The sequence below is a fragment of the Argentina silus genome (genome assembly GCF_951799395.1).
Source record: "Argentina silus genome assembly, chromosome: X".
NCBI lineage: Eukaryota > Metazoa > Chordata > Actinopteri > Argentiniformes > Argentinidae > Argentina > Argentina silus.
This window is the reverse complement of record NC_139653.1, coordinates 44,888,804-44,908,808: the sequence shown is the minus strand read 5'-3', so window position 1 is coordinate 44,908,808 and position 20,005 is coordinate 44,888,804. Positions and strand designations below refer to the sequence as shown.

The 20,005-nt window shown below is 45.3% G+C and overlaps 2 protein-coding genes across 2 annotated transcripts in view; both read left to right on the top strand.

Annotated features, from left to right (window-relative positions):
• Positions 1-1,090: 1,090 nt before the first annotated feature.
• Positions 1,091-7,567, top strand: LOC310822819 (NLR family CARD domain-containing protein 3). Its single transcript, XM_083695339.1, has 9 exons — positions 1,091-2,213; positions 2,636-3,730; positions 4,028-4,416; positions 4,672-5,115; positions 5,609-5,695; positions 5,996-6,079; positions 6,230-6,313; positions 6,420-6,503; positions 6,730-7,567. The coding sequence occupies exons 1-9, from the start codon at positions 1,656-1,658 to the stop codon at positions 6,821-6,823; spliced, it is 2,919 nt and encodes a 972-aa protein (XP_083551465.1). The 5' UTR covers positions 1,091-1,655; the 3' UTR covers positions 6,824-7,567.
• Positions 7,568-8,991: 1,424 nt separating this feature from the next.
• Positions 8,992-20,005, top strand: part of LOC310823544 (large neutral amino acids transporter small subunit 4-like) — a 19,882-nt gene continuing 8,868 nt past the window's right edge. The window contains exons 1-5 of the mRNA XM_083696415.1: positions 8,992-9,115; positions 11,706-11,944; positions 18,384-18,624; positions 18,787-18,842; positions 19,088-19,164. Of these exons, the coding sequence (XP_083552541.1) occupies positions 11,785-11,944; positions 18,384-18,624; positions 18,787-18,842; positions 19,088-19,164 (534 nt within the window). The 5' untranslated portion in view covers positions 8,992-9,115; positions 11,706-11,784. The remainder of the gene's footprint in view (positions 9,116-11,705; positions 11,945-18,383; positions 18,625-18,786; positions 18,843-19,087; positions 19,165-20,005) is intronic.

Below are 20,005 nucleotides of genomic sequence, written 5' to 3'. Positions count from 1 at the left end.
TGGGTGTGCTTGATGCAGTTTACCTGGTCTAATGAAAGCTATGGAATATCACCGGAAGAGCAAATCTTGCAAACACAGGTGCAAGTGAAGAAAGCGAAATAGACCCATTTTGACCCAGGTGTGGCAAAGACAGGTGCAATATGCCTAGATAAGGTGTGTGTGTTACTGCACTGACACTATAGCCAAAGAAGCAATAGTAGATTCATGTTGATTTTCTGTTGTATGATAATTGTGTCAATTAAGTGTTTTTTTTTCCTGATATTTTTTGAGATATTTTGTTGTTCTTCAGTGCGAGATTTGAGCCAAGTTGAAAAAAAAGTGAAACGTAAGATGCATTTTGTCTTGTTCAAGATAATGTTGCTAATGTGCCTTGAGTTTGATAAAAAATACAACGTGATTTTTATGGAAATTATGTGAGAAATACCTCCTTGATGTAACTTAATCCAGAGGAAAAATATGTAAAACGCAATATGTAAACATTACCACAACAGATTCCACATTTAAAATTGACATAAATCATCTATGCCACGCCTGTCTCAAACTAAAATCCTATGTTGAATAATTTACAATACATATGTTATCAGACCTGCATCACCTTGTATAACACACTAAAGGTAAGATACTGTACTAAAACATTAAAATAAACCTAACATTTATAAATGATTGTATCTGTGTCCTTTTTTCCTTTCCTTCTTTGTGTATAACCTGTGTTTGGGGGGGGGGGGGGGAAGTGGGTGATGCTCTTCTTTATGTCACCCTGTCTAGAGGTGGGTTTGTCAATTCCATAGGTTGACAGACATGCCTTATATCCAATAGTTGCCAGTCATGTACATTCACCTGAACCGCATGTCGTTTTCCTAATGAATCAAACAATCAATAATAATGACGCCAAATTGTCAACCTCATCTTCTTCCCAGACACAATAGCTTCACAGCAAGCACGCACACGAATCCAAAAGTAGTCGTTGCGCAATACAAAGAGGAGTAGCCCGATGATGAAATCTTGGCTGAGATCTATAACACTTTTTCGAGTCGTTTAATTGACGAGGTAGACTAAATATCGAACACTAGGATATAGTTATAATCTCAAATAACGGCTCTTTGTCAATTTAGCTAGTTCTGTGTTGTCTCTTCAATTAGTTATAATCGTTTTGGAAAGTTTCTGAAAGCTCTTTTTTAGTTTCACTTTCTCAACGGTAGTTTTTAGGTGGTAAGTCATTAGCCTACAGTACTTTATTGACACTGTCAACTAAGCCTACTTGATATCGCTACTTGTAGTGGGCTAATCTTAAATACCACTACTTAGCATTTATTTTGACGATTAGACGTTATTGGTGGCATGGCGAATAGTGTTATCTGATTAGTCAAACGAAGTGTTACTAGCTTATGACACTGATTATGGAATTGTAACAAATTCTATAATATTTAATTATCTGAATAAAATGACTGATGAAAGTGTGGAGCTTTGTGCTGCCAATTTATGCTGCCTCATCGATTTCAGAGAAGAAAGAGGAAGAGGACTTAAGCCCAACTTGTTGAACAACTCTCATCAACAAACCACTTCTCCTAAACGGTTTACATGTTCTAAGAGGACAGCTCCCACCAAACGCTATTCCGTGTGACCACCAGTGGTGAGAAGAGAATCTATTCCCCGCAATGGCAGTGGTGGAGCCGTGTAGTCTATCCCTCCAGGAACGCAGAGTGGAGCTGGTGGACGTGTGGAGCCAACGCATCTCCCACCTCCAGGAGGAGCTCTACCAGATGGGTGCCCTGACTGAGGAGGACGTCAGCCTGGTGAGAGGTGGGGGTTCCCTGGGGGAGAGGGACCGTATGAGGACCCTCCTGGACGTCCTCCACGGACGAGGAGAAGAAGCCTGCCGGGCCTTCTTCCATGTTCTACAGAGAGAGAACACCGGGATAACTGAGTCTGAGGGGGTGGAGGCGGACCAGCCTCTGGATGGTAAAGGACAGAACAATCAGAACTATCTGGAGGTCATCCTGAGGAAACACAAGGAGATAGCAGGCAAGCAGCACACACCCACTGACTATCTGAGCCTCAGGGGTGGGGGTTCCAAAAGAGGAGAGGCCGGGTGCTTCACTGATATCACGTTGTCCCGGCGTGTGGGTTACGCCGTTCCCCTGCAGTACCAGCATGAGACGGCCATGGTTGGAGACGCCTTCAGGGGGCTGGAGGCAGGGGGGGGACAGGACCAGGTAATAGAAATGACGGTCACCAGGGGAGACTGGTGGAGGTAGAAATCGGAGGACGGGCTCATTGTGATGCACGGAATGGAATGTGGCACAACGTGTTTGATACCATTCCTCATTCCGTTCCATGCATTACATTGAGCCTGTGCTCTGATTTCTGCCTCCACCAGCCTCCCTTGATGGTCACACTTAACATTACATTGCCCCCATTCCTGTGTACTTCATTATTTGTAACAGGACTCTTCTGTATTCCCATTACTTTGTGTAATATCACAAACCTGGCAACTCCTTATACTGTACCATGTAATTTAATTTAATTTCTGTCATTTAATTTAAAGGGCTTTTTTAATGACAGGAAGACATCGGCAAGTGCTGAAAGTGTGTGTGTGTGTGTGTGTGTGTGTGTGTGTGTGTGTGTGTTTTTCCAGGTGTGTACGTTCACAGACGTGTGGCGGAGTCTGGTCTCCGTCCCAGGAGAAGATCATGTGACTCTGCTGTCGGGGGTGGCGGGCAGCGGTAAGACCACGGTGGTGACACGCCTAGTTCAGGAGTGGGCAGGGGACGCCGCCTCGCAGAAAATAGTCCTCTCCTTATCCTTCCGCGAGCTGAATCTGATCACAGAGCCCCAGAGTGTTCTAGAACTCCTCTCCCTCCATTACAGCCACCTCAAACCTATCCTCCCCCAGGTCCTGTTGTCCCACACTGCCCTCATCCTGATCATCTTAGATGGGCTGGACGAGTTCCGCTTCCCCCTGGACTTCGACCGGAGCCCCAAGTGTTCCGACCCGGAACGGGCACAGGGTGTCGGGGAGATGGTGGTGAACCTCTTGAAGGGGCACCTTCTCCCCGGCATCTCCATCTTAGTCACCTCTCGGCCCCACGCTGTACATAAGGTCCCCCCTCAGCTGCTGACGCAGCTCTACAGCGTGCTGGGCTTCTCTCCGCTCCAGCAGCAGCTGTACTTCCAGCACACCTGCAGCGGCTCCTCTGGTGCCGCCGCCGCCTCCGGCTCCCCCCAGCTGGCAGCCGCCGTCTGGGGGTACGTCTCCTCCCACAAGCCCCTCCAGCTCATGTGCAGGATCCCTGCCTTCTGCTGGATTGTAGCCACGGCCCTGCGGGAGGGCGCCTCCTGCCTGCTCCTAGCAGACATTACCACGCCTGGAGATAGAGCGACCGCACCAGCTAGCCAGCATAACATCACGCAGTCCAATACAGCTGCTGCCGCTGCCGCTGCTAAACCTCCAGCAATCTCCACCTCCAACCCCACCTCCACCTCCACCTCCAATCCCACCTCCACCTCCACCTCCACCTCCGTCCCCAGTGTGGTGCTAATGAGTGGAGGTCCCACCAGAGCCAGAGCCATTACCATCACTCAGATCTACTGCTGCTTCCTCAAGTCAGTGTTAGTGTTCCACGGAGAGACCAGGCAGGAAGGCTCCCACCCCCACAGCCTGCAGGAGGCCCCACGGCTCCTCCAGAAGCTCAGGCCTGTACTCAGAGACCTGGGGGCGCTGGCCTTCAAGGTACAGTAACATCTCTCACTCACTTTCTCTCTCTCTCTCTCTCTCTCTCTCTCTCTCTCTCTGTCTTTCTCTCTGTCTTTCTCTTTCTCACATTCTCTCTCTATCTCACTGTCCCTCTCTCTTACTTTCTCTCTCTCTCACTCACTCGCTCACTCTCTCTCTCACTCACTCGCTCACTCTAGATAGATAGATACATAGATAGATAGATCTTAACGTTTTTGGTATGACTTGGCCAGGGATCGAAACTCCTAACCCTGAAAATGAAATGTACATATCTGTGCTTCCCTTACTTTTAAGGGTCTGCTGGAGCGGCGCTTCCTCTTTGACCAAGCTGACCTCAGGTCCTTCTCTCTGGACTGCAGCGAGCTGTCCAAGGTCTTCCTGGTGGAGCTCCTCCGAGAGGACCGGGCATCCCTCACCTTAGAGCGGAGCTTCCACTTCATCCACACCAGCCTGCAGGAGTTCCTGGCAGCTCTCTACTATGTCCTGCTGGCTCTCTCAGGGACAGACCCCTTTTCAGGCCTAAAGCCGGACCTACCCCTGGTTCCCCGCGCCGCCCTGTTCAGGACGCTAGCCTCCACCACTAACAAGCTACTCAGGCCTAAACAACTCCTGCGCAGGTATGTGAAGAAGGCTTTTACCTGGGGTGAACACCACCAGTCCGGACACATGGATCTCTTCTGTAGGTAAGTGGAGTCATTCAGTCTCATTCTAGAATCATTCTGGAATTAATTCTGTGTTCTAAAATGAATGTTCTTTGAATCTTGGTGAATGTACACTATAATGCCAAAGTAAATAAAGGAGAGACAATAAAGACATGGACAGCGAGCACGCACCAACAAAAAACATATTTGATATTCGTTTATCTTTTGGTGAATGTTGCATCGTACAAATCCCAACACTCTAGATCTTTATGATCTCTTTTCTGAACTTCCTGTCAGGTTCGTATCTGGTCTCCTGGTGCCTCAAACACGCTTCATCCTGGATGGACTCTTCCGGAAAGGATCTTCTTCCAAACACCCCTCTCCCTCGTCATCCCTCTCTCCTCCTCCCTCTCTCCCTCCCCTGCCACCCTTCCTCCTGCCCCTGCTCCACTCTCAGCTCCAGAGTGGCCGTCTCAGCCCAGAGAGACAGGTTAATGTTTGCCACTGCCTGTATGAAGCCCAGGACCCAGGCCTGGCCCAGCGGCTGCAGGGGTGGCTCAGAGTCCTGGCCCAGGAGCAGGTCTCAGATCAGTCTGGTCCTGCTAAGAAGGACTGGAGTGAGTTGGCCTTCCTGCTGCAGCTGATCCCAGACCTGCAGGAGCTGCACCTGGAGTCCCAGGGGCTGGATGCGGAGGGACTGAGGAGACTGCTGCCGGTTCTGCCTCTCTTCAGCACCCTTAGGTGGGCTACAACTCACTCAATGAGTGTGTGTGGGTGGGTGGGTGGGTGGGTGTGTGTGGCTGTGGCTGTGGCTGTGGCTGTGGCTGTGGCTGTGGCTGTGGCTGTGTATGTGTGCGTGTGTGCATGTATACGTTGGTGTATGTGTGTGTGTGTTTGCGCATGTGTGTGTATAACTCACTCTTGTGTGTTGTTGTTCTCTTTAAATCAGGCTTAAAAATAACATGTCACAGTATGTACTGTACTGTGTTTTATAGTTTAATGTGTTCAGTGACCCAGGAAATGAGAGCGAGAGTGCGCGAGAGAGAGAGAGAGAGAGAGAGATAGAGAGAGAGAGAGAGATAGAGCAAGAGAGAGAGACAGACAGATGGAGAGAGAGAAATTGTGTGTTATTATTGAATGTTTTTAGTTGTAAGATACAGTATTTTAGCATTAATGATAATCATGCAAAAAGAGTGAGATTGTAAGAGAGAATATCCCTGTGTCCTCCCTCTAGGCTGGCCCAGAACCCCCTGGGTCCAGAGGGAGCAGCAGTGTTGGCCAGTGCCCTAAGGAGCCCTGACTGCCGGGTGGAGAGGTTGTGGTGAGTGGAGGCTTGTAGACGCAGACACACAAGCTTAGATGGATATCAGTCAAGTCAAAGTTCATTGATCTTATGCACAGGATCCAGGATGTATGTTGTACAATGTATGTATGTATGTGTGTGTGTGTGTGTGTGTGTGTTTGCGTGTGCGTGTGTGTGTGCGTGTGCGTGTGCGTGTGCGTGTGTGTGTGTATATATATATAGTATATGGTTGATGTTCAGAGAGTCAGTGCAAATTGTCTCCGGTGCTAGTGAGATGTAATAGAAAGGTATCTCAGGTTGTTATTGTTCTGACTGCAGGATTGTGAGGACGGGTCTGGGCTGTGAGGGCCTGAAGATCCTGGCGGAGGGACTGAAAGACAACCACACAGTGGTGGACCTCAGGTGTGTACGTCAGGCGAGGCAGGTGGAGGTAGAAACTGGGGGAGGGACTCATTGTGATGCATGGAATGGAATGAGGAATGGTATCAAAACTACACTGAATGAAGTCTCCTTCACACTCAATCGTTCGAATCCATCATTCTGTGTTGGTAGGATGGCTATTAATCAAATCGGGGACATGGGGGCAGCATGCCTGGCTGATCTGCTGAGGACCAATCACACGCTGAAGGATATCAGGTGACAATGAGGCAGCTCTGAATTTTGCAGAGGATAGTATTTGACAGTTTGTTATTTGTATGTCATTGTAGTAACTTAGTCGCTGACTTACTGCTGTGTTCTTCAGGCTCCGTGACAACCTGATCACTGATGAGGGAGTAGAGGTTCTGATAGAAGCCCTGATTGAGAACAATACACTGGAAGAACTCTGGTGAGTAGAGGCACACACACATGCACACGCACGCATGCACACATACATGCACGCAGACATGCAGGCACTCACAAGTATGCCTTACACTTACACTTATTGCCTATTGTGTTATAATTGTATTTTTATTGATACGTCTTTATATCTACCTCCAATAGCCTCCCCTGGAGGAAGGAAAGCTGTTGTTCTTACCACATGTCTTTCTCATCTCATCTCTCCCTCTCTTCAGGATGTTTGACAACAAGTTTACTAAGGGGGGAGTCAAGAGACTGAAGGAGTACTCGAAGAGCCGGTCTCACCTGGACATTAAGGTGTGCGTCTGACTCCAGAAGACCTCCATCTCCATCTCCATCCCTCCCTCCAGCTGCTGGGGATAGACTTCCATCAGTGAATGCTGGTGGAGATAGAAATCGTGTGGTTGATACCATTCCTCATCCCATTCCATGCATTACAATGAGAGATGTCCTCCGATTTCTACCTCCACTAGCCTCCCCTGGACTTAATGCACTCTAATTTTTGCACTCTAACGGTAGTTGTTGAAGCTTTCATATAATGGGGTTGTTTTTGCACATTCAGGAAATATTGTTATTAGTGTTTCATTGTTTTTAAGATGGTTGATGTTCAGAGAGTCAAATTGTGCAAATTGTATGTTATGTCCTAAACATAGTGAATTTGGTTGTCAGTGTAAAAAGTAATAGGTCAATCAGTGCTTTACTGAGCTGTCATTAGACGATCACTGCCATCTAGTAGATACCTTTAGCTATGGCTGGTTTACAAGCACACCTTATAGCATTCTACTGTATGATGGGTTTTCTCTGTTACATAGATATCTATCCAAGTGTTACTTTATTGTTACTTTTACGGGTACATTTTCAACTGGGAGAAGGTGCTTCATGAGCGATTGTCTCTTGCCTAAAAAGGCATAGGGAAGTTATGATAATGAGTTATACTGGTGAATCATTATTGAAATAACTCACGGTCAAAATAAAGATGATTATGGGGAAATATGTGCTTCTGCAGAATTACAACGGTATTGTGAAAGTTGGGGAGGATTTAGTGGAGGCTGGTGGAGGTAGAAATCAGAGGACGAGCTCATTGTAATGTATGGAATGGAATAAGGAATGTTATCACGTGTTTGATACCATTGCTCATTCCATTCCATGCATTAAAATGAGCCCGTCCTCCAATTTCTACCTCCACCAGCCTCCCCTGGTGTTCTGTGGTTAAGGGAAGTGAGTGGAACTCTGTGCGTCAGTCTGACTTGCTGTCAGTGCTCTTTCATAATAAGCCCTGTGGAGATGTTCCTGACACAAAATCTAACCCTGAAACATGAAGTGGAAATAGACGCACCTGGGTTCCAATTATTTCCCTTTGAGATCATTGGAGGTTGTGTAGAACCTTAAATGGCCCAGCAGGGGGCAGTATCTAGTAGGCCTAGTACAGAGGCCTATTCATTACAAACTGTCGTGTCAAGCATGTAAGCAGTAGGGAAGTTCAAGTCTGTACTGAACTAGAAAAATAAGTCCCAGAAGAAACTTCGTGGGCTTGAACAGTCGTATTTTGGTTGTGGAAATACTCTAAAGATAGGCGATAGATAGCTGAAAGAAAGTGAGATCGTACGATGTATCAATGGATAAAAGATGGTTAGCCGATGGTTAGACAGATAGATGAGAGGAGGTATGATAGATATAGATAGATAGATGAAAGAGGGGATGTATAGAAGAAAGAGGAGGGATAAATAGATCAGTAAAATCTTGAGCCATTTGTGAAGTTGCAAGTGAGCGTATTAACACCACTAGATGGCGTCATCAATACAAACTTTTATGCAGTGTTTTTGTTTCGCATCCTTGTCTGTGGTACATGAGGACATGCCGTTTTCCCAGTTCCTTTTCCAACTGTAAAACAATATGACAAAACAGTTTGTCATATAGGCTGACCTGTAAGATAATTAAACAGATTGAATGAATGTATGATCTTTAATTGTATTCAACAGGGGACATGTGGTATGTGCTGTTGCAACGTCATTCTCACCTGGGAATTGCGTTCTCATTGTAAATCAGTAAATCAGAAACACTTGTATCTTACAATGTATTTTTAAATTATTTTTTTACCATTCAATCTTAATGTTACAATTCGAGAGTCAGCGTTGTGTCTGCCAAAATGTGTTTAATAATTAAACCATAAGGAAGTTGGAGTGTAATGAAAAACGATTAGAGCTACGGGTAAATATTGACATTTAGAATTATTTCACCATCTGTTCTAATTAATGATCATCTCATTTGCCATAACTCCCTTCATCTTTTGTGTCAAAACATTCACTGACTGTTTTTACCAATTAAATATTTATTTCACATTTAACGCGCTCTGATTGGTTTGCGCTGGTCTCTAGCTCAGGAACTGGCCAATAGAGACGCAGGTTTGTTTGTGTAGCGTTCGGAGCAAATATAAAAACCGGAATCGGAGATGAAGGCAGAAATATTGATGGAAAGAAACCAAAGATTGAATAGTGTCTTCAGTAGGTGTCTTTGTTGTTTTGAGAATAACATCAACACATTCAAAGAGAGTCTTCAGTGAGGAGAGTCCAGTCGACCTTGTGCGTGACTCAACATACTCAGGTATGGTACCCGCACCGTGACTACAAGGATGCTCAACTGTTTTACGAGTCAAATGAATATCTGTTTTGTCTACTTCGTTAGAAATGACAATAGATTACTGGACAAACGTTATATCTTAGATCTGTGTAATGAGGCAGTAATGTGTACACTGAAATCATCAGGAGCTTAAATAGTGTTTTCTCATCCTTTGAAAAATGACAGTATGTACAGTACGATCTGATAACCGGAAAACAGTGTTGCAAAACATGCAACATTGTTACAATGGATCCATCCGACTAAAAACTTCTCATTCTCAACACAAAATCATTTGAACAAATGTCAGCGCATTATTATTATTATTGTCTGTGTAATTTCTGTCAGTGATGTTCATTTTAAACAAAATTATGGATTTATTTCTGCGATAGAGGTGAGTTAATATTGAGTACAGGTTACAACATTGTTGTTGTGTTCAATGGCAACTTTTTCCGTTACATGCCTTAGCAGTTAACATTTAGGCTTCATGACTAGAGGAGGTAACTATTGCTTAAAACAGTGTTACTGCTACCTTGACAATAGGATGTGTTGTTATAGCAATACATTTGACTTAAAAAAACCCAGCCAAAATAGATCACTTTGCTGATGTTTGTTGATGCTCTAGGTGGTATTGTTTATAGTGTTATCTGTTAATTATTTGTTTATTTACATCAGTTTATTTATTTGCTTGCATCTCTGTGTTATAGTTACTTGCTGATGAGTTAAAATAGTTTCTCATCGTGATTAGACCTATTCACGAGTAGTCTAATCCAATTCGAGTTGATTAAGCTGATAACATTGAATGAAACAATGCATAGGCTATGCTACCGTTGCTGCCGATAACCGCATCAACAAAGAACATAATTGAAAATCTGTGAGCGTAATTGAGTCTTTGTTGTGAACGGCGAGGGTATTCCTATGCACGGCGTGCTTCGGCGCGGCGGTGTGTGTTGATATTGAACAGCTGAGCTTGAGACGGGGGCTGGAAGGGAAGGAGGGGGCGCATTGTGCGGGTGATGATTTCAGTCCAGTTCAGACCAGTTTAGAGGGCTGCTCATTTCCCTCAGGATATAGAAGTCTGTTATTGTCTTAGAGCGTTATCTGAGCATATGGAAACCCATTAAGACAGAGACAAAAGAGAGATTTGCATATAGACGCATAGCTCTTGCCTGTTCTATAAAGAAGCCTAGCTTCATGAATACGATAATGTGAAAGAATAACATGTGAATAACACATGTTATCCCCACCCCCCAAAAATAAAATGACAATGATTAAATGCTACAGTGGACGAACAAGAAATGCATTGTTATGAAATTAGTATGCATCTCTAAGGCGTAGGAGAGACGGTGTGTGTCTATACAGGTATTTGTCATCCATATTTTGTCAATTGTTTATTATTGGCAATAAAATGATGGTGATGTGAACACATTTTAACAACTATTTGTTATACATAGGCTCCTTAATTTGATTATGCCTATAGAATGTATAGTTATTCGGGTATTCGTGTCAGGTATAGATAAGATAACGTGAGGAGTGATGGAGAGACAAATATGAACGGGAAATGGGAGAATCTCGCGCCGCACTGGTTCGAACCGGCTGGAACTTGGCCTCACGTGGAGTCGTTCTTAGCTGTGTCATTCACAGCCAATGGGGGAGAGCTGGGGCGGGGTTTGTAACATGGGGAGGAGGGGTTTGTGGCACATGTACACTCCTGGAGGCTCTCAGCTGTTTTTGTGTTTGTGAAACATTCTTACCCTTAATCAGTCCAGAACAAACAGCCAAGGGAAACCTGGTCAGCATAGGTTTATCGTTCTGAGTCGTTACATATCCCATGGCATTTATCCCAGCGTGTTAACACTGGTGTCCTGCCTAAATTCCCAATCCTACCCTCATTCTATCATGGCCACCTAATCATCCCCTGCTTTCAATTGGCTCATTCATCCCCTCCCCTCTCACCTGCAACTATTCCCCAGGTCGTTGCTGCAAATGAGAATATGTTCTCAGTCAATTTACCTGTTTAAATAAAGGTTAAATATTTTTTTAAATCACTAAACAGTGCAAACATTTCATAGTATTCCACAATCCTGTGCTCTGTAGTCATACATACAATGGGATAAGTGTTCTGTGTTTCCTTCTCCACACTTGATATGGAATCACTCTAAAGTTGCTCTGGGATATGACCTCATAGCAAAGGGTGAGGCCTCCAGAGACTTGAAACCCCCCCCCCCCCCCCCAAACAAACAGAGATGCAACAGATTAGACAGCAGAGCGTGTTGCGACAGAGCAAAAATCCCAAAATAAAAATCCAAATCCAAACCAAGGACATTTCAGAGAAGGGAGAAAAGATTACACTGTAGAGTTTAATGCCATTGGCCGTCTCATGTCGGAGTGTAGTGAAACAAATGGACGCTGCTCCTGTTCGCTGTTTTTACGGGTGTGACGTCATATCCCAGAATCTACCGTTAAGTCACAGTATGAGTCAAGCAACCACAAAAACAAGCTGAGCTTCTTATTCTGTGAAGCTGATGGTGTTTTTCCTGAGTCATTAAATTCTCCTCTCCTCTATCATGTCTTCCAGTTCTCCTCCAGGCTCGTCCGCCCACCCTCCCAGTCTCTCCCCCGGGCCTTGTTGTTGTTGTGCCCCAGACCCGGTGACGATGGCGCCCTCCCTGACCACAGCCTTCGCCAGGCGTTGGTGGATGGCCGTGACGGCCGTCATAGAGAACCTGCTGTTCTCCGCCGTGCTGCTCGGATGGGGCTCCCTCCTCATCATGCTCAAGTCTGAGGGGTTCTACTCCTTCCTCTGCAAAGAACCCGGTAAGGAACCTGGGAGGGGAGGCTGGGGCTTTGTTATTACTGTATATCAGTACAGTCCAGAGAGAGAGAGAGAGGTTCGGTTATTAGTTATTACATGTGTTACAGATTTCTACTGCCACTACCCTCCACTGACATGTTATAACATGCATGTGTTATAATGAATTATGTTTTCCTCTCAACTCTCATCGAGTTTTACTGCTGATGTTGCCCTAAAGTGAAAAAGCTAACCTAAGGCCAGTGTTCAAATAAACAGCCCCGAGAGGGATTTAGATCATTAGCAGAGGAACTTGAGCTGTTTTCAGCCCCACCAAAGTGGAGGCTTGTGGAAAACAACAACAAGTCAACAGAGATCAGCCTGTATGTATAACAACATGTAACACAGCTCTGACTCACAGCTCAGGCTCTGTTAGCTAAATCTGAGTTTAAGTGGGTTTTGTTCCCGTAATTCATCTCCATCACAGAGAGAGGGAGAGAAAGGGAAAGAGAGAGAGAGAAAGAGAGAGATAGAGAGAGACAGAGAGAGAGAGAAAGTAAGAGAGAGAGAGAAAGAGAGAGAGAGAGAGAGAGAGAGAGAGAGAAAGTAAGAGAGACAAAGAGAGATAGAGAGAGAGACAGAGAGAGAGAGAGAGAGAGAAAGAGAGATAGAGAGAGAGACAGAGAGAGAGAGAGCAAGATTCAAGATTCAAGATATTTATTAGTCATATGCACAGTAAACAGACAGTTACACCACACAATGAAAATCTTACTTTGCTAGTCCCCCCTAACACAACAGTATAGACTAAACTAAAGAAGCAGATTAAAAAACTAGTTCCATATATACATATACAAATTCTATATTGCACCTGGTGGATCACAGTTATAAAGTTATAAAGTGCGCTTATGCATTGTTGCAAATTGCATGAGGTATTTGTAGTGCAAACAGTAGTGAAGTAGTGAAAGAGAGAGAGAAAGAGAGATAGAGAGAGAGACAGAGAGAGAGAGAGAGAAAGTAAGAGAGAGAGAAAGAGAGACAGAGAGAGAGAGAGAGAGAGAGAGAGAATGAAACCAGGGGAAAAAACAAACACACAGATGTTTGAGGATTGGGTTATTTGTATCAACCGTGGGATAAAAGCAGCAGGCAGTCATTAGCATACTGCTGCACGGAAAAGGTCATTCATCGTTTTGCACTTGATGTCTTTAGATCCGACGACAACAGCAAAAACAGTGACTCATAACTCACAACTCCCTCAGTTTGTTTTTTTCCGTCACCCTTTTCTCCTTTTATCTTTCATACACACAGACCTATCCCTCCCTCATACACTCAGGCGCTGCCATTTTGTGGCGTCTGTCAGTACTGCACTGCATTGTGGGTAAATTTTGTCCAAACCTAGTATACACTCTTATACAGGGGGGGGAGGTTATAAAAACTGGTATGAGGGACAGTGGGTAGTGTGAAGGAAGAGGGTATTAGAGAGAGAGAGAGAGAGAGAGAGAGAGAGAGAGAGAGAGAAAAAAGACAGAAGCTGCCAGACTGAGACACAGAGAGAGTGAGTCAGACAGAGGGAGACTGGAGGAGGGAGGGTGAGGAACATCATCCCACAGTCTGTCAGCAGGGATGAAGGGTATATATAACACAGTGACTACGTCACAGTAGCATATGTAGGTCAGATATATATATAGGATTGAGGATATATATATATATATATATATATATATATAATGTTGTTAAAGCGTGACTGGAGAGACTTCTCATAACCACCCACTCTGTTTCTATTTTTCTATCATGAGCTTCTGTGGCTTCTCCAGATATGAACATGTGAATAGGTCTTTTCATTGATGCGTTGCTCTGCTCCAAGCACAGTTTCACATCCTTACTTTCTGTAATGTGTATAATGATGAGGGAGATCAAAGAGCTTTTGTCAAACCGTGTATTTCAGAAGTCTTTCATGTGTCACTGTGTGACACTGTGATTTTATCCATTCATCCAATCAGTCGGCTGATAGCTTTATTGCACGCACAATGACAACATCTACAGCAAATGTAATCTCTGAAACATCAAAGTGACGCTACGGTTTGTATAATTTCAGCCTACAGTTCTAAACGTAACGCTAATGAGCAGAAACGGGTCCCCATCGCAGGTCCGCAGTGTGGTGTGTATGCCTGTGGATTCCAAGCAGCCCAATGCCACAGGCACTCCACACAAAATGAAAGTGAAACTTAAGAGTACTGCAGCTTCAAAAGTTGGCACTGATAAACTAGGGATACCGTGGCTGAATGAAGTAAAACAGTGATTCAATTCATAGATTATTTGTATGAACTACACTATGACCATGGATTGGCTACTACAGTACCTGTAACAGTTTATCTGAGATCAGTGATATTGAAGGATAGGAAAGGAAAGGAGAGGAGGTGAGGAAGCCACTGTCGACTATTTAGTCGCATCCATGACCTATATGTCCTCCTCCTCTTTCCCTTGTGGCTGCTCCATCACCGTCTCACAGAAACACGTCCCCACACTCCGCGTCTTGGCATGTCACTTACGTAAAGAGGCACTGCTAGTGACACGGGCCTGGCAGAGGTGTTGGGGAGACGGGCCTGGCAGAGGTGTTGGGGAGACGGGCCTGGCAGAGGTGTCAGGGAGACGGGCCGGGCAGAGGTGTCGGGGAGACGGGCCGGGCAGAGGTGTCGGGGAGACGGGCCACGTGTGTCAGAAAGCTGTGTCTGGCATCATGGCTCTGAGGGAGCGTGCTCAGTGGGGCCCATCTCTCCTCTCTGTGAGACTGCTCTGTTGTGGTTCCTCAGATCTCACATATATGCTTACTAGGTTGCAGTATAATACCTGAGAGTCTAGGTTTATAACAGAGAGGCAGGTAGAGGGGGAACAGTATAATACCTGGGAGCCTCAGCCTAACAGAGAGACAGGCAGGTAGGTGTTTGTCTGACACTGTGAAGTGTGAGGAGGTTCACATTCCTCCAGTAGGCTTTGCTGACTTTACCCCTCTTGGTACTTCATCTTCTTTGTCACATAAGATTAGCTGTCAACACGCCTCCTGAGTTGTTTTCACATATTCAACTGTGTTGTGTTGTTTCTGTAGTGAAGTTGCTGTAGTGAAGTTGCTATAGTGAAGTTGCTATAGTGTGGTTTATAGACCAGTAAAGCCAGTTGGGTCAAGTGAACAGGGGACAGCAGATACTGTACACAGGAGATGTCTTTGTTTTTTTAAAACAAGACTATCCTACAAAGTTGGAGTGTGTCTGTGTGTGTGTGTGTGTGTGCTGTGTGTGTGTGTGTGTGTGTGTGTGTGTGTGTGTGTGTGTGTGTGTGTGTGTGTGTTCAAGTTCAAGTTAATTTGATTTTATTCACAAGGTTTTGAGATTAAAAGGCTAAAACAATAAAGCTGGTAAAATGGAACGTCACTGGAGACACCCAAACAAGCGGGCATCACTTTAACAGTCACATGATAATACAGATATTTGGCTGTCATGATAACATTTTATAAAATATACTAGTGTTCATTATTTCGCTTTTTTATTATTATTATTATTTATTTATTTATTTTTACTTTTTTACTTATTGGCAACTGGTCACATTAGCCACATTACTTGTACCAGTACACATATCTCGAATATATCAAATATTTGATCATGCTCAAATCATTGCTCAAACAGCTTTATTTGCTAGTCTCTTGTGGAGCTTCCAATACAAACTTGCTATGTTTGTCCCCAGACAGCTTCGTTGTCATAGTATTCTTTGATTATGATGCAATGCATATTAGCTGATACCTTGTTTATCTGCTCACAGGGGTCTGATTGGATTTGGATGTCAGACATTCCAAGCCCATGGCAACCATTGTTTTGTCACAGTAACAACGTTGTTATCTAGGTTCTATAAATCATTGACTTCCTGATGAACAGTCATGTCAGAAGGAGATTAGATGTGAACTGGACATTCAGTATAGAGGTTACTTTAGATTAGTTCACACAGGTGATCAACACACAAAGACAAATTTTGTTTGTTTTGTTGCATTTACAGTATCACATGTTCTCACATGCTCTAGAATAGAGAGAACAAGAACCAACAGAGAGAGAGAGAGAGAGAGAGAGAGAGAGAGAGAGAGAGAGAGAGAGAGAGAGAGAGAGAGAGAGAGAGATCGAGATCGCTGCAGGCTAAAAGCAGGATAGAAGCAGTGTCATAGTTATATGACTCTGGATTAAATGTGCAATGTGCTGATATTGGTTTTGAAATCCTCAGAGGAGAGCAGTATGTGTTTGTTTAAAGGAGAGTCATTGTGTTTGTGCATGCGTGCGTGCATTGGTGTGTGTGTGTGTGTGTGTGTGTGTGTGTGTGTGTGTGTGTGTCTGTGTCTGTGTGTGCAAGAGCATACATGCGTTGGTGTGTGTGTGTGTGTGTGTCTGTGTGTGCAAGAGCATACATGCGTTGGTGTGTGTGTATGTGTGTGTGTGTGTGTGTGTGTGTGTGTGTGTGTGTGTGTGTACATGTGTGTGGCGCTCAGGGTTCTTCCCTTATTGACTCAGGAGCTCTCTGAGGATCTTGATTAGTCAGCAGATCCTCCCTGGTCCAGCTGGTGTTTGACTTCTGTTTAACCTACTGGTTGACTGCCATCCACTACCTCATATCTAGACAGGTCTTATAACACCCCCACTACCTCACACCTAGACTGGTCTTATTGGTTGACTGCCTTCCACTCCCTCTCACCTGGATTTGTCTTATTAGTTGACAGCCACCCTCCACCTCACACCTAGGCCCAATCCCATTTCTTATTTTTACCCCTACCCCTCTTTTTAGAGTGCCCCTCCCTTTTCGACTTGCCCCTCGGAATAGAGTTACAAGGGGTAGTGGTTGAAATCTTCCCCTATGAAATGGGACAACCCTTCGCAGATGATTCCAAGGCATTCTGGGAGATTTCTCGTAACACTCGGTTTTGAGTGTGCCACTGAAAAACCTCAGTTTGGAGGGCCATGTAGCCCTACCACTTCGCCCTACCCCTCTATCCCAACAAGAATCGGGACACCCTACCCCTACGCATCAACGCGCAAAACGGAAGGGTAGGGCGAAGTGGTAGGGGCAAGGGGTGTATTGGGATTGGACCCTAGACTGGTCTTATTGGTTAACGGTGCCATAACCCTTGAGAAAGGGGAGCCTATTCTCACACACCTTATGTTACCCTCTTCTAAGTGCTTGATAGTTGCAAAAAGAAACTCCAGCGCAACTTTATAAGCCACTTTGTCCGAATACCTTCCATTACGGTTGACACTGCCATACTCTACATCCATCCGGTCTGCCTTTCAGTGGCTAACCAAACAATAACCTGCCTTTCAAGACGGGCTTTCACACATCTGTCAAAATGTTGTTTACAAAGTGGTATTGGGGCACACGCACACAAACACACACACGCACACACGCATGCATGCACGCACGCATGCATGCACGCACGCACGCACGCACGCACGCACGCATGCACACATACACAAACACACACACACACACGCACACACACACGCACACACGCACACACACACGCACACACAGACACACATGCACGCAGGCACGCACACACACACACACACACACACACACCCCTTCTGTACACCCCCTGTTGTCAAGGCTGTCTTCAAATTATTTTGTGTTTTTATGTTTTGACTGAAAGAAACTCAACTCCTCCTCTTTCCTCCCTCTCTCCTCCTTCTCTCACAGTGCTATGACAACAACTTGCCTCACAGCTAAAGTCCCCCAGTGCTCAAAACAACACTGTTACATTATCAAGTGTGATATAAACAGAAATAAAAATAGACTGGCTAGCTTAATCCACTTGGGGGAGGAGGGTCATTTAAGCAGAGCTGTGTGTGTGTGTGTGTGTGTGTGTGTGTGTGTGTGTGTGTGTGTGTGTGTGTGTGTGTGTGTGTGTGTGTGTGTGTGTGTGTGTGTGTGTGTGTGTGTGTGTGTGTGTGTGTGTGTGTGTGAGAATGCAAAAGTGTTTGGGTGTTCAGTGCTGCTTTGGGAGTTCAGTTCTAGTTCCCAGCTATTTCTGCTGCTTGGTTATCCAACCAGCCTGTTTACCTGACCTTTCCCTAGTTCACTGAACTGTCAATCATCCTCTTAGGAAGAGAAGGGGTGGGAGGGATGAGCGAACTGTATGGACACCTGTTTTTTTAGATTGATTGCTTTTCTAAGATGAGCTTTTTCTGAGAAGAGTTGTTTGTATAAAGGGGTATCAAGAGGTGTCATTGTGTTAACAGTGTGTGTGTGTGTGTGTGTGTGTGTGTGTGTGTGTGCATGCATACGTGCGTGCGTGCGTGCGTGCGTGTGTGCGTGTGTTTGCGTGCATTTGTTCATACGTGTGTGTGTGTGTGTGTGTGTGTGTGTGTGTGTGTGTGCGTGTTCTCATAATAACCAAAACCTTTTTTTATTTTATTCCAATCCATTTATTCCTTCCCCAAGGTAACGGCTCCAGCCACAACGTCTCAGAGCAGAACACTACAGACAGCCCTGCATCAGCGATGACAGAGGCCAAGAAGGAGGAGGAGTACCTGGAGATGAACGGCTGGCCCATCTGTAAGGACCAGGATGAGATGTTGAACCTGGCCTTCACTGTGGGCTCCTTCCTCCTCAGTGCCATCACACTCCCCCTGGGCATCGTCATGGACAAGTATGGCCCCCGCAAGCTTCGGCTGCTCGGCAGGTAAGAAGAGAGAGGGAGGGGGTGGGTGGGGTAGGGTTGGTGTGTGTGTGTCTCTGTGTGTGTGTGTGTGTGTGTGTGTGTGTGTGTGTGTGTGTGTGTGTGTGTGTGTGTGTGTGTGTGTGCCTCTGCACATTAACTAAAGCCTATTCTTGGTGGTTCCAGTGCCTGCTTTGCCTTCTCCTGTATCCTGATCGCCTATGGAGCCAGTGATCCTCAGAGTACGTATTTCTCTCTTACACACACATTATGACATCGCCTCTTGTAGAGGGGAGGCTGGTGGAGGTAGAAGTCAGAGGACGGGCTCACTGTAATGCATGGAACAGAATGAGAAATGGTATCAAACATGGAATGGTGTCATTTAAACTGCAGTGATAGTCCCCTGCTCTAGTAGGTAGTAAGCTGCATCTCCTTATCTGCCATCTTTTTGTAATCAACATTTTGTCCTCGTTCTTTCTTCCTACAGATCTGTCTGTCCTTATCTTCGTGGCCCTGGCGCTGAACGGGTTCGGGGGCATGTGTATGACCTTCACTTCACTCACGGTGAGTGTATGCTCGGGCTCGTACTGCAGAGGGGAGAGGAGGAGTGGATGATGGAGAGAGAGAGAGAGAGGGATGAGAGAGAGATGGGCATGGGTAAGGAGGGAGAGGAGGGGGAATGAGATTAGCTGAAGGATGAAGGAATGGGAAAGAGGGATAGGGAGTGGAGGGTGAAAGAGAGAGAGAGAGAGAGAGAGAGAGAGAGAGAGGAGCAGAAAGAGTGGGATGGGTGGCTAGGGAGCAGAGAGAAAGGGATAGGGAGTGGAGAGAGAGAGAAAGAGGGAGAATAGAAGGAGAGGAAAAGCTGGGGATGGAGGGAACCCTCCCAGGAATGATGTCATCATTAGGAGAAAATGCTGCATCACAGGAGAGGCCACGTGCCACAGAGAGACAGAGAGGGGAGGGGGGGGGGGGTGTTAAAGATCAATAATTCAACTGTGCTCTGCACCAACCAGGAGCCAAAAAAAGACCCCATACTCATGTCTTATTCATCCTCCCAAGGACGTAGCTCTGTGATTGGTCAGCTCAAACACATACCTCACAAGGATGTAGCTCTGTGGTTGGTCAGCTCAAACATACATGTTCTCCATACATGTCCAGCCTCTGCTCTTGTGTCAGTGTTACCATGGTAATAACAGATTGTGATCGTCTTCATTGTTTATCTCATAACATAGATACAGTTTGGATTATTTTGTTGCTCCTGTGTCTTTTGTTGTCGTCGTTGTTGTTGTTGTTATTGTTGTTATTGTTGCTGTTCAGGATTAACAATAATACTGTATGTAACATTTTATTTCAAGAAATGTTACAACATCAGTTACAAAGTCACAAAAGACTGAAGGCTGCT